Genomic DNA, 13,663 nt, shown 5'->3' with positions numbered 1-13,663 from the left:
TCCTGATGAATGTGTAATCAAACTTGGGACATTTTCACATTTTACAGAATTTTGTTGTTTTTTTTTCAATTTTCTCATTTTGTATTGAATTATCAAACTTGTTGCAAGTGTTATGTGATTTCAACATTCGTCTTCATCATGCTATTGGTTGACTTGAAGCAGGAGAGTCAGTACAAATCATTTCAAATGCACTAAATGTGCATATTTCAACAATTTATAGGCTGAGGAACTGTTTTCTAGAAACTGGAAATGTCCAGATTAGGCCTAGAGCAGGAAGACCGCATGTGTTTAGGGGAGGTCAACAACGAGAACTGGTTACCGACCAAAGATGGAATACATTTAGAACAGCAGCCTTCACAGCCCAGGAAACAAGAACTAAAGCAAACAGGCCAAACGGCATCCTTCACAGCCCAGGAAACAAGAACTAAAGCAAACAGGCCAGGAAACAAGAACTAAAGCAAACAGGCCAAACGGCTAACACACAGCCAGGAAACAAGAACTAAAGCAAACAGGCCAGGAAACAAGAACTAAAGCAAACAGGCCAAACAGCAGCCTTCACAGGCCAGGAAACAAGAACTAAAGCAAACAGGCCAGGAAACAAGAACTAAAGCAAACAGGCCAAACGGCATCCTTCACAGGCCAGGAAACAAGAACTAAAGCAAACAGGCCAATCAGCAGACAAATGTTTGGCCAGGTTTTGTCTGCCCATGGATAAGTGTCACCAGCTATACAGGGGTCCAACACTCACTGAAAGACAGCAATCGCACATTTTGAGTGGGCTCTGGCACATCAGCAATGGAGAAGGTAATGGGGAAATATATTCTTCAGCGACGAGACGTTGAGCTTTGAATCGTGCCGATGGGCATATTAGAATGTAGAGATCCGGTACCCTGATTCGACAATGAAATTGTACTTGATCAACACTGCTGGGGAGGGCCATTCGTCGTGCTTTGGGTTGGAATGGACCCGTTTTCTTCTAGACCCTTCATGGAGGCCGAGGTGGAGGAATTGCCATAGGAAAATTGGATTTTCACAAGAAACACACAAGTCATGATAAAGACACCAGGTGACAACCGTCAAAACTGTATTTTGTGACAACAGATGTTGACAAATGTTTGGATCCTATCCAGCCCCCCTTCCTTTTTGGAATTTCGGTACATAAGGCTTTTGAAAAATCTTAAAGAGAAGATTGTAATAAATTACATTCAGACTTTTCCGTTCCCACATAAATAGGTTTATATTCACATGACTGAATAAAAATAATAACTATCTATTCTCCGTGTGATTGCTTGCATTGTGCTAAAATTTATTTCATTCTAACAATCTTGTTTGAGACCAATCGGAATTTGTCTTTCCAGACATGTAGAGCTGTATCCATATGTAGGAATGATATGCCTTTTTGTTGTGTGTTTGTGTAACTATCTGATTGAGCTATTGTCAGTTTTTTCAGTTGTCAATGTCCGTTTTTGTGGCCTGTGATGTCAGGTCTTCTGTCAGCATATATAAGCGATAGTCAAAAAGTTTACTGGCTCTCTTTTGCATATTGGAATTCTATTGTCTATTACGTTTCGTTTACGAATCCTCTTTAACCTAGGAATGTGTACTTAGTAAATCGCGTAACTGCCACTTCGGTGGCGACTACCCACTCAAGTGGAGATACATGCCTCATGCAAATTAATTATTTCATTTCTCATCGTGAATGAGATGTAAAAATCTATTCACAACAAATAGTAACTTGAAATCATTGTTAGTCCTCTTAAATAATGAGAAAGAAACAAACAAGCAGAGGTTTGGTGCCATTGCCATAGGCAAATTGGATTTTCACAAGAAACACAGAGAAGTCATGATAAAGACACCAGGTGACAAACTGTCAAAACTGTATTTTGTGACAACAGATGTTGACAAATGTTTGGATCCTAACCCACCTTTTTTTCTCGGAATTTCTCAAACTTTGATGAGATTTGACTTTTACACTGTATACAAATATAAACGATATAATTATAATTCTGAAAACAGCAAGGACGTCATTATTTTGAGAGTGTTCACCAGCTGACTGATGTTCAACACGAGTATCCCAATGTCGAATTGATGGGTCAAACAATTGCCAACAAAAATCTTTCTTGACGACTTTAAAAGAACTGTTGACAATAATGTTATTTAAATTGGTAAGAATTACTACTGTCAAAAAATGGAATTGCTCAAGGGTGAAAACGTCCAAGTGTCTGACGCACCACGTATGTCATATTGAAAGTAAAATCAATATGGCAGTTGGTATTAATGACTTCTGTGTGAGGATCCAGGATGAATGGTTTTTATATCAGCAAGATGAAAACAAGTGTAGAACGTTTTTAAGAGGTTTGATCTTAGGTCTCCCTAGGTTTGAACGCAACATCAATGGAAACAAATGTGCTACTGGTTTTTATTGTAATTTAGGGTCACCATTTGGATCAATTACAAAGTGGACAATGTTTTTAAGAGGTTTGATCTTAGGTCTCCCTAGGCTTGAATGCAACATCAATGAAAACAAATGTGCTGCTGGTTTTTATTGTAATTTAGGGTCACCGTTTGGAACAATTACAAAATACTCCTATATCAACAGGCCTGTAAATGTTTGGTGAAAAAATTGTCAGAACTTTTTGAACACGCGAAAACAGACCAACAGGTAAAAAATTTTGATTAATTAATAAACACAACACAGATATGACACGTCAATTGACTAGTCAAATCCTGTCACTCCCCCCCCCCCAACTTATTCATAATATAATAAGCAGGTCCATATTCTATGGTCGCAAAAAAGAAAATTCCAATTATTTGATAGAGTACACACATTTCTGGTCCCAGGTCAGAGTTTGTTGTAAAATGAAAGGAAGAGAACAGTTCCCACCTTTTTGAAGGATGTGTATCTAGTGCTTGACATGGGAAGCTGCTTTATATTCGCTCCTGTTTGTGTTAGATTTTTAAGCTGATTCTTTCCTTTATTTGGATTAATTCTTATAAAACAACTAGTAGTAGTAGTAGTAGAAGAAGAAGAAGAAGAAGAAGAAGAAGAAGAAGAAGAAGAAGAAGAAGAAGAAGAAGAAGAAGAAGAAGAAGAAGAACAAGAAGGAGGAGGAGGAGGAGGAGGAGGAGGAGGAGGAGGTGGTGGTGCTGTCAAATGTGAAATAGGAAAAAGACAAAAATTTACACAATCACGGTCGTAAGGAAAGAAAACTTCCGCTGAGAGCAGTCAGCCATCTTTCGAAGAAAAATATTTAATGATTAAATCGTCTTCCTGTTCTACTGCAGAAGTATATCACTTGTTTAAATATATTAAAATTGTGTGTAAATTCATTTCGCCTTTGTCTATTGATGCTTTTCTCTGCAAGTTGGGAAAAGACAGAACTATTAATCGGAAAAAAATTGATGAACTTCAACAAGACACTTTGCACTGTTGTTGCCTAAAGTGCTGTAGATAAGGTGTTTGGAAAATCTTAAAGAGAAGATTGTAATAAATTACACTCAGACTTTTCCGTTCCCACATAAATATGGTTTATATTCACATGACATGAATAAAAATAATAAGGTATCTTCTTCTACGTGCTGATTGCTTGCATTGTGCTAAAATTTATTTCATTCTAAACAAATCTTGTTTGAGACCAATCAGGAATTTGTCTTTTCCAGACAATGGTAGAGCATGTATCCATATGTAGGGAATGATATGCCTTTTTGTGTTGTGTGTTTGTGTTAACTATCTTGATTGAGGCTATTGTCAGTTGTTCTCAGTTGTCAGTGTTCCGTTTTTGTGGCCTGTGATGTCAGGTCTTCTGTCAGCATATATAAGCGATAGTCAAAAGTTTACTGGCTCTCTTTTGCATATTGGAATTCTATTGTCTATTACGTTTCGTTTACGAATCCTCTTTAACCTAGGAATGTGTACTTAGTAAATCGCGTACCTGCCTACTTCGGTGGCGACTACCCACTCAAGTGGAGATACATGCCTCATGCAAATTAATTATTTCATGTCTCATCGTCGTGAATGAGATGTAAAAATCTATTCACAACAAATAGTAACTTGAAATCATTGTTAGTCCTCTTAAATAATGAGAAAGAAACAAACAAGCAGAGGTTTGGTGCCATTGCCATAGGCAAATTGGATTTTCACAAGAAACACAGAGAAGTCATGATAAAGACACCAGGTGACAAACTGTCAAAACTGTATTTTGTGACAACAGATGTTGACAAATGTTTGGATCCTAACCCACATTTTTTTCTCGGAATTTCTCAAACTTTGATGAGATTTGACTTTTACACTGTGTACAAATATAAACGATATAATTATAATTCTGAAAACAGCAAGGACATCATTATTTTGAGAGTGTTCACCAGCTGACTGATGTTCAACACGAGTATCCCAATGTTGAATTGATGGCTCAAACAATTGTCCAACAAAAATCTTTCTTGACGACTTTAAAAGAACTGTTGACAAATAATGTTATTTAAATTGGTAAGAATTACTACTGTCAAAAAATGGAATTGCTCAAGGGTGAAAACGTCCAAGTGTCTGACGCACCACGTTATGTCATATTGAAAGTAAAATCAATATGGCAGTTGGTATTAATGACTTCTGTGTGAGGATCCAGGATGAATGGTTTTTATATCAGCAAGATGAAAACAAGTGTAGAACGTTTTAAGAGGTTTGATCTTAGGTCTCCCTAGGTTTGAACGCAACATCAATGGAAACAAATGTGCTACTGGTTTTTATTGTAATTTAGGGTCACCATTTGGATCAATTACAAAGTGCACAATGTTTTTAAGAGGTTTGATCTTAGGTCTCCCTAGGCTTGAATGCAACATCAATGGAAACAAATGTGCTGCTGGTTTTTATTGTAATTTAGGGTCACCGTTTGGAACAATTACAAAATACTCCTATATCAACAGGCCTGTAAATGTTTGGTGAAAAAATTGTCAGAACTTTTTGAACACGCGAAAACAGACCAACAGATAAAAAATATGGATTAATTAATAAACACAACACAGATATGACACGTCAATTGACTAGTCAAATCCTGTCACTTCCCCCCCCCCCAACTCATTTATAATATAATAAGCAGGTCCATATTCTATGGTCCCAAAAAAGAAAATTCTAATTATTTGAGAGAGTACACACATTTCTGGGCCCAGGTCTGAGTGAGAAGAGAACAAGTCCCACCTTTTTGAAGGATGTGTATCTTGTGCTTGACATGGAAAGCTGCTTTATATTCGCTCCTGTTTGTGTTAGATTTTTAAGCTGATTCTTTCCTTTATTTGGATTAATTCTTATAAAACAACTAGTAGTAGTAGAAGAAGAAGAAGAAGAAGAAGAAGAAGAAGAAGAAGAAGAAGAAGAAGAAGAAGAAGAAGAAGAAGAAGAAGAAGAAGAAGAAGAAGAAGAAGAAGAAGAAGAAGAAGAAGAAGAAGAAGAAGAAGATTTTTTTTTTTTTTTTTTTGTTGCTTTAGGTCTCTTCCAACACAATTGAGGTTATATGAGAGACCGCTGAAACAAAAAAACAAGCAATCTAACAAAAATAGTACAAATGTAAATCAAAATCATAACCTAAAGATATCATAAGCTAAGTTATAAATAACCAAGAACAAACAGGCAGAAGATTTACAGAAAAAAAAATATCCCATGTCAAAAATACAATCACAAACCAAAGAAGCAGGATAGGCTAGTCAAGAGAAGAAGAAACGACATCACTATCGGATCGTATACCCATGCCAACATCATAGGTATATGATTCAAGGGTGATGCTCCCATCCAACCACCCGCGAAGAAGAAGAAGAAGAAGAAGAAGAAGAAGAAGAAGAAGAAGAAGAAGAAGAAGAAGAAGAAGAAGAAGAAGAAGAAGAGGAGGAGGAGGAGGAAGAGGTGTTGGTACGGTCATGTGTGAAAGAGGAAAAAGAGAAAAATTTAAACAATGACGTTCGTAAGGAAATAAAACTTCCGCTGAAAGCAGTCAACCACCTTTCAAGGAAAAATATTTATTTCGCATTATTTTTTTCGGGTTGAATTTCTGAGGGAAACAAAAAAAACTGGAGGGAGGAAAATAATCAACCAGAAAAATGCACGTGTGTCTGTAGCATAATAGAAACAGCCCGGTCCGACACATGCTGTGCATGTTAGTTGATTACTGACTATGCATGTGTTCGACGACTCGCGACAAAACACTGTCACCCCTCTCTAATCTGTAGCACAGTAGGCAGTAGGTGAAATGATAATATACCTAGCTGACTAGTTTATTTTGTCTTTGTCGTGACAAATAAAAAGTTTCTTTTATTCTTTTTTTTTTTTAAAGTCGGGGTTCGAAACGAATTAAAACCATTTTTTTCGAGGCACGAAATAAAACTCTTTTAAAAATGTTCTTTTTTGTTGGTTCCGTTTTTTGACATTAAGAATTTTATTCTTACTTTTAATTAATCTTTTTTAATGTCAGCACTAAACAGAATATATCGAGCAAAATCTGAATGTTGGAAATCCGACAATTGTCGGAAGATTTATAGGCCTGTTTTAATTTCTTCAGTTTATCCCTCGGCTCTACTAGATTCTGAATGTTCTGCGTCCTCTGACAATTCTCTCTATAATGGACTCGAGATCTCAGATATCCCATACAGGATGGCTAAACATCCAAGAAGGAGACTACAAAATTGTGTTGTGGGAACTTTATATCACAAATGCCATGCAATTATTTTGGATGAAGCATTAAACACTCAAATAGTCATCAAAAGAAATGTCTTGCAGATTTTGTTTTTATGCCAGAATTAAAACTTCCATCTTCCTGTGATGTGTCTTCCATGGCAAATCAAAGGTGATAAAAACCTGTCACCTTTCTTAAAGATTAAATTATATTCCAAGAAGGAGATCACAAGAGAAGTTTATATCACAAATGTGATGCAATTCTTTTTGATGAAGCTATAAACACTCCAATAATCATGATCAGAAATGTCTTGCAGATCTCTTTGTATGACATCTAAAAAATGTCTGTGATGCGTCGTGTTCCATGGCAAAACGAGCTGATAAAAACCTGTAATTTTTCATAAATGTTAAATTGTCTTCCTGCTCTATATCAGAAGTGTATCACTTGTTTAAATGTTAAAATTGTCTGTAAAACCATTTCTCCTTTGCCAATTGATGCTTCTCTCTGTAAGTTGGGAAAGAACAGAAATATTTATTAGCAAGAAGTCAAAGTTTTAACATGTAAATATAGTAAAACAAAGACATTTATTTAAAAACTTGTGTAGTATAAAGCATCTTACTTTCTAAATCATCCAAATTGGTCTATAAATTAAAAAAAGGTATGAATGATTGAAATTAAGAATCTGGGCAATCTCACCGACATTAGCTGAATAGTAAATAATAGTGTCGCCGATGTAAAAGAATGCTATTTTTGAGGCCCGGAAAGGGCAAATTTAAAGATAAAGGAATGAAAATCCACAAATGATGTGAGAAACTGTTGAATCAGATTGGCTGTTCAATGCATTACAAGGGAGATAATTACAGAATATGATATAATTGCTTCATGTAAATTAGTCATATAGGGTTGTATAGACGTTTGTTTTTTTTGTCCTGGGCAGACATTTAAAGATAAACGGATGTCAATTCACAGTATGCATTATTAACTTGTAATTTAACTAAAAATGATGTCAACCAATGGATAGCAAGGGAGATAATTAGACTTGTTTTATCATTTTAGCATATCTGACATCAATTCTACATTGTCGACATAAAATCTAGAGAAAAAGTAATGAAAATAAACAATATATACTTTTTTAATAAGTCGTAAGCAAACTGCATGTTGTGGTAACAACTCTTCTGCTAATTCCAAGGGAGATCATTTACATAACCTTATATAATACAGAAATAAAATAACGATATGGCTCTTTATCTTTTCTTTTGCAAGCAAATTTAACAACAAATTAACAAGAGTTGAATACAATGAAAGTATTTCAACAAATATGTGACGATGACTGGGCTATTTGATCAACATAATGGGAATAAACACCGCTGACACTGTTGAGAGTCATCATTCCGACGACATTATTTTAACGTTTCAACAAGTATTTTCATTCACATATATATGTGAACTTTATCTCTGACTCGTATGTTATTTAGACCTGTAAATGAGCTCTATACAAATTGACTGAAACTCCTCTACAAACGGAAAATTCAAATTTTAAAATAAATAACGGCGTCATTAGAGAAGAAGAAGATAAAATACAATACATTAAAATGATGGGTGTTATGACTTACTGGAAGTATGAGTGCCACTGATTTGATGGAGAAGGAATGCTCAATAAGCATGACATTCATATGATATTATAAGTAATAAAGTCTATCAATGCTCCAAAGTAAGTTTCTACTGATAAGGTAATTAAACAAGAAACTGATTGTCAAAATCAAGTATGAAGTACTACACAAAGCCGCCTCAGAAACTACCATTCAGATTCAATCTAAAACTCAAACACTTCACATATATTAATAAAGAAAAACAAACTTTTGTTTGTCATATCACCACTGTTGAATGAGGCAAGTCCAATTACAAGGCCATACTTCAAACGTTGACAACAATAAAAATACAAAACCAATTCCTACCTCTGGAATTTTTTGGACAGAACAATCAAAACTGGAATAAATATGATTTCATGTCATTTCATTGAATTAAATAAAAAGTGAATTATAATTACAATAAATATAATTAATTATAATGAAGACATTTCGGCAGACAGTGCGAACAAATCCAAAGAGAAAAAAAGTAAATAAGGGTCAACATAAACTTGAATTGTGAACAGCAAGCACACTTGAGCAAAACCTAATTTGCGCAGGAATGAATTACTTGCCACTATTGTTCCTTATAATTAGGTACCCAATCAGTGAAGAAATGGTCAACCAGTTTGTTTACAATGTGCGGCAATCAAGATATAGCCCTACTCAGTGGCATTCATTGAACTTTCGATTTAAAAGGTTTTACATAACGTATTTCCGGCGTTCACGTTTTACTTTTTCAGAATTTTACTTTACACCATGTAAATGTGGTCAATATTGGCTAAGACGATTCAGTGAAATTTATTGCTCGGCATCTCAGGCTACCTTTGGGAAGAGCAGGTTTGAAAAGCGAAATAATAATTTCACGAAGGCTGTGTAAATATACACTAGGATGTGTTCATACATGGCAATTCTAAAAAGCATCACTTAACCTTAGCAATATATCGACCGTTAAAAATATATCAATCCATAAGCTATTTGTAGTGCTATGGAACATTCCTAATAATGTTTCCTTCATTCGATTACATTTCATGAATTCTTTCTTTCTTCATTTCTTTCCTATGTTTTTTTTCTTTCTTTCTTTCCCTTCTTTTAATTATTTGAATTTGATGAATTGGATAATTTCAGTTAATTGACTGCGAATTTACAGGTCTAGTTATTTAAAAACCTGGAGTAAATGATTCCTACCAGCAGGGATGTACTCTTAAGGGCTCCCTTCTCTAACACAAAGCTCTGACACATTCTACAAAAGTTTTTACTGTTTAATTTAATCCAAAGGGAGAAAGCCAAGAAAGAAGAAGATTTGGCTCACTGTAGTTAGTTTAATAAGCCTATGCAACTCAATAATTCAATGATGACAACATTTGTAATGGATCCAATTTGTATTGAAGAGGGAATTCCCAATTGGTTTTGTCCAAACCAATAGCAAAACTGTGGAGCAATGAAGTTAGGATCAGTTGTTTTTCTGGATTTGAGGGGCATGGTCGGTGTAAGTATAGCTGGAAAAAGGGAGGGGGGAGGGAGGGAGGGAGGAAGTAAAGAAATACTCATTAAATTGGAAATGTGTAAGGCAACAAAGAATATTTTATCATTTGGGCAGATTTAAAATAATGGGAAAGGGGATGGATCTTTGATAAGCAGATTAATAAAGGGGCTGGGGTTGATTTTGAGATAATAGAAGTAGAAAGTTTGTGATGAGACATATTGACAATCGGTCTTCTTGAATGCATCGCATCCCTGGACATAAAAAAAAAGAGAGACCAACCTAGGCTCAAAACTGATTCAATTATATCATAATCAAAATTAAGATAAATATATTTGTTGTACAAACATAAAATTAATACAAATCAAAAACATGCACACATTTAAATAGAGAAGGGATAGCGGCACATTCACTCTCGTCAAATCCGAGTAACAGAAATAACAATGAGAAAGAAATTAAACTAAATTTGACTACCATGTCATCATTGATTTAGGGAAATAATTCAAAGAAATCAAATCCACTCCATTTCATTGACTGCCTTGTTTAGAATACACAATTCGTAAACAATTACACCAAAACGCTGACAAGAAAACATATCAGAGCGCTTTCAATGTCCAAATGCTATTAATAGAACTTTAAAGGATCTGGACCAATGAAAAGCTCGATAGCCGTCGACACAAATGACATGATTACACTCGATGAATGGACTCAGAATACACCTTGTAGTGAGAGCAGTCAGTCAGCCATTTTTAGAAAACATCAAAACTCCTTTTAAAATTAAGGGGTTTAAAACTTAATAAATACTTAATGACATAGGAACAAACACTTACCTTTCTTCCAACGGGCTCAAGTAATCCTCAAGGCTCCTCAAATTGACGGCACAGATCACATACGGGATATCGGAAAAATAAAAACACCGGGACACCAAGTCAAACTCTCTTCTGACTGGTCGCCCAATTTGAAAACAATGCGTGCCATGTCAAATAAATTGTAGCGGTTTCATTAAGTGCCGAGTTACAAAACCTCCACCACGGCTGTCGATTTTTATCAGTCGCGATCCGAAACAATCGACCCTGTGTTCACAACACGATAATGAAAAGAAATAAAAATAAAACACATACACATTGTATACCATTATAAAGAAAAATTATTTTATCAACTAGATATGCCATTTATGATAAAATTGATGCATATGAGTCAGAGATATAGAGATTTAACTCTGATAAATCACATCGCTTTTGGCCATCGCCGTTTTGTCAACGCATTAGTGGTATTCGGTTCTCCTTGCTATATTAATCGTAAAATAATTGTTGAACTTAATCAACACACTTGTACTGTTGTTGCTGAAAGTGTTGTAAATAGGCTTTTGAAAATATCTTATTGAGATCATAGTTTTAAATCAGACTTTCCCAGATAAATAATGTTTATATTCACACGAAATGAATAATAATAATAATAATAATAATAATAATAATAATAATAATAATAATAATAATAATAATAATAATAATAATAATAATAATAACAATAATAATAATAAATAATAATAATAATAATAATAATAATAAAATTAATAATAATAATAATAATAATAATAATAAATTAAAAATAGCAATAATAAATCTTATCGTCCAGAAAGACTATAAATTTATTGTCATGACTTGAATTCACTGCCATTATGAAATGGCTCAATACTTTTGTTATGTCAATGCATTATCAATATCACAAGAATCATCAATATAAGTTTTTTATCTTTTTTTCCCTTCTCTTTTCTCGTGCCTATGATTTGTATTGTTAAGTTCCATTGAGCATTATAAATGGATATTGGCACTTATAAATTACTCATTACATTAAAGTTGACTGTTTTCCTTTCAGCTAAGAATCCCAGCCAGGACCAAGGAAAAAATGAGCAATTTCATCAAGACAAAAACAGAGATCTACCTGGAAAGACCGACACAGTAGGATAGAAGACACCGGAAAAGAGACCTCTCCGGAGATCAGCAAGCCCCACCCACTCACCCAGCTTGTTTGTCTTTGTTCACTGGTTTACTCAATCAATGGAATTGCACTTTCAGATTCTTTTCTTTTCTTTTTTTTTTTTTTTTTTTTTTTTGGGGGGGGGGGGGGGGGGAGAGGGAGGGGATTGGACATTTAAACATATGATTTCTATCTACCCCCTTCACCATCAAGCAGATAATCTACTTACTGTTGACATCCTCAAGGGTTTCATACACCAATTTGACCGTCTCACTCATCACGTGGATGGTTGGGGCAAATTCATTGGCCAGTGGACTGTTGATAAAAGCTTTACCAATACTTTGGAATGATCCCAGCAGACTGGAAAGAAAGGAGATCGAGATTGTTTTTATTTTGTATTTTTGTTTTTTCAAACCTTTTTGATGTTTGTTTGTTCATCACTTTTTAAATACAAGACTGTCACATTGCCTTTTCCCTTGGGAGATTCATTTCTACCTGTAATTGTAGCCATTTGGAAAATATTTTTACATTTTGCATTATAAAAGTTATGATTAAAGGTGGGAGTAAGAAGTGCTTGAAAGTGTTGGTGTTGGTGTTGGTGATGATGATGATGAGGAGGAGGGGGCGTAGGAGGAGTAAGAGAAGTAAGAAGAAAAGGAAAGTGAAGACAATTTCATCCAGCATATCAGTAGCTGGTTCAATTTATCATCTACATAAGGTGATGATGATGATGATGATGATGATGGTGATGATGATGATGAGGAGGAGGGGGCGTAGGAGGAGTAAGAGAAGTAAGAATAAAAGGAAAGTGAAGACAATTTCATCCAGCATATCAGTAGCAGGTTCAATTTATCATCTACATAAGGCATAAGGTGATGATGATGATGATGATGATGATGATGATGATGAGGAGGAGGAGGAGGGGGCGTAGGAGGAGTAAGAGAAGTAAGAAGAAAAGGAAAGTGAAGACAATTTCATCCAGCATATCAGTAGCAGGTTCAATTTATCATCTACATAAGGCATAAGGTGATGATGATGATGATGATGATGATGATGATGATGATGAGGAGGAGGAGGAGGAGGGGGCGTAGGAGGAGTAAGAGAAGTAAGAAGAAAAGGAAAGTGAAGACAATTTCATCCAGCATATCATTAGCAGGTTCAATTTATCATCTACATAAGGTGATGATGATGATGACGATGATGATGATGATGATGATGATGATGAGGAGGAGGAGGAGGAGGAGGATGAGGGGTAGGGGGATAAGAGAAGAGCTACTCACAGAGTGGTGAGGACATTTTCATCCAGCATGTCCGTGACTGGCTCCCAGCCCTCAGTGTTAAAATCAATGTCATCTAGATAAACCCCTTCAAACACCTGGAACCATTTGTAATCATCGTACAGGTACGAGTTCAAGGCTGTTGTGAATCGGGTGTTTTGGTCTAACATGTCCACCAGCTGGACGTTGTCTTTGAAGAATTCTCCCTTGTAAAGCTTTTCAAACTCATGGACTGTTTCATTGATCTGGTGGGTGGGGAAGGGGAGGGATCGATGATGATTTTAAGGTAACAACTCAGGGAGCAGGAGGCAGGTAGGGAGGGGTGTAAGATATCAATCTGCATCAAATTCAGGCACAGCAGAAAGAAATATGCATGAAAAAAAAAAAAACATCCCAAAAAATCAGCCTGCCTCAAGTGGGTTATCAGACCTGTATATATGTGAAGTTGTTTAATGGAAACACTATCAAACCAATGAAAAATATTGTCCATGACTGTCTGACTACCAGACCTGTATATATGGTGTAGCTTGGTTGAGCCTATTTGTTTAATGGAGTAGAAATGGTATAATTCCTTAGAAAGCAAAACACTACAAGGTCATCTTTTTGACTATTTTGAATTTAAATTCACAGCGGCCAACGTGTCAAAGA

The 13,663-nt window shown here is 35.4% G+C and overlaps 1 protein-coding gene across 1 annotated transcript in view; it reads right to left on the bottom strand.

Annotated features, from left to right (window-relative positions):
- Nucleotides 1-13,663, bottom strand: part of LOC144972239 (uncharacterized) — a 318,601-nt gene that overhangs the window by 229,271 nt on the left and 75,667 nt on the right. Inside the window, exons 14-15 of the mRNA XM_078913282.1 lie at nt 13,019-13,260; nt 11,968-12,098 (exon numbers count right to left, since the gene is read on the bottom strand). Coding sequence (XP_078769408.1) covers nt 11,968-12,098; nt 13,019-13,260 — 373 coding nt within the window. The remainder of the gene's footprint in view (nt 1-11,967; nt 12,099-13,018; nt 13,261-13,663) is intronic.

The sequence above is a fragment of the Berghia stephanieae genome, chromosome 5 (genome assembly GCF_034508935.2).
Source record: "Berghia stephanieae isolate SIO BIC M18660-M18661 chromosome 5, UCSD_Bste_1.3, whole genome shotgun sequence".
In the NCBI taxonomy this organism is placed as follows: domain Eukaryota; kingdom Metazoa; phylum Mollusca; class Gastropoda; order Nudibranchia; family Aeolidiidae; genus Berghia; species Berghia stephanieae.
Note: the sequence above shows the minus strand (reverse complement) of the source record. Positions and strands in the feature narration are given on the sequence as shown.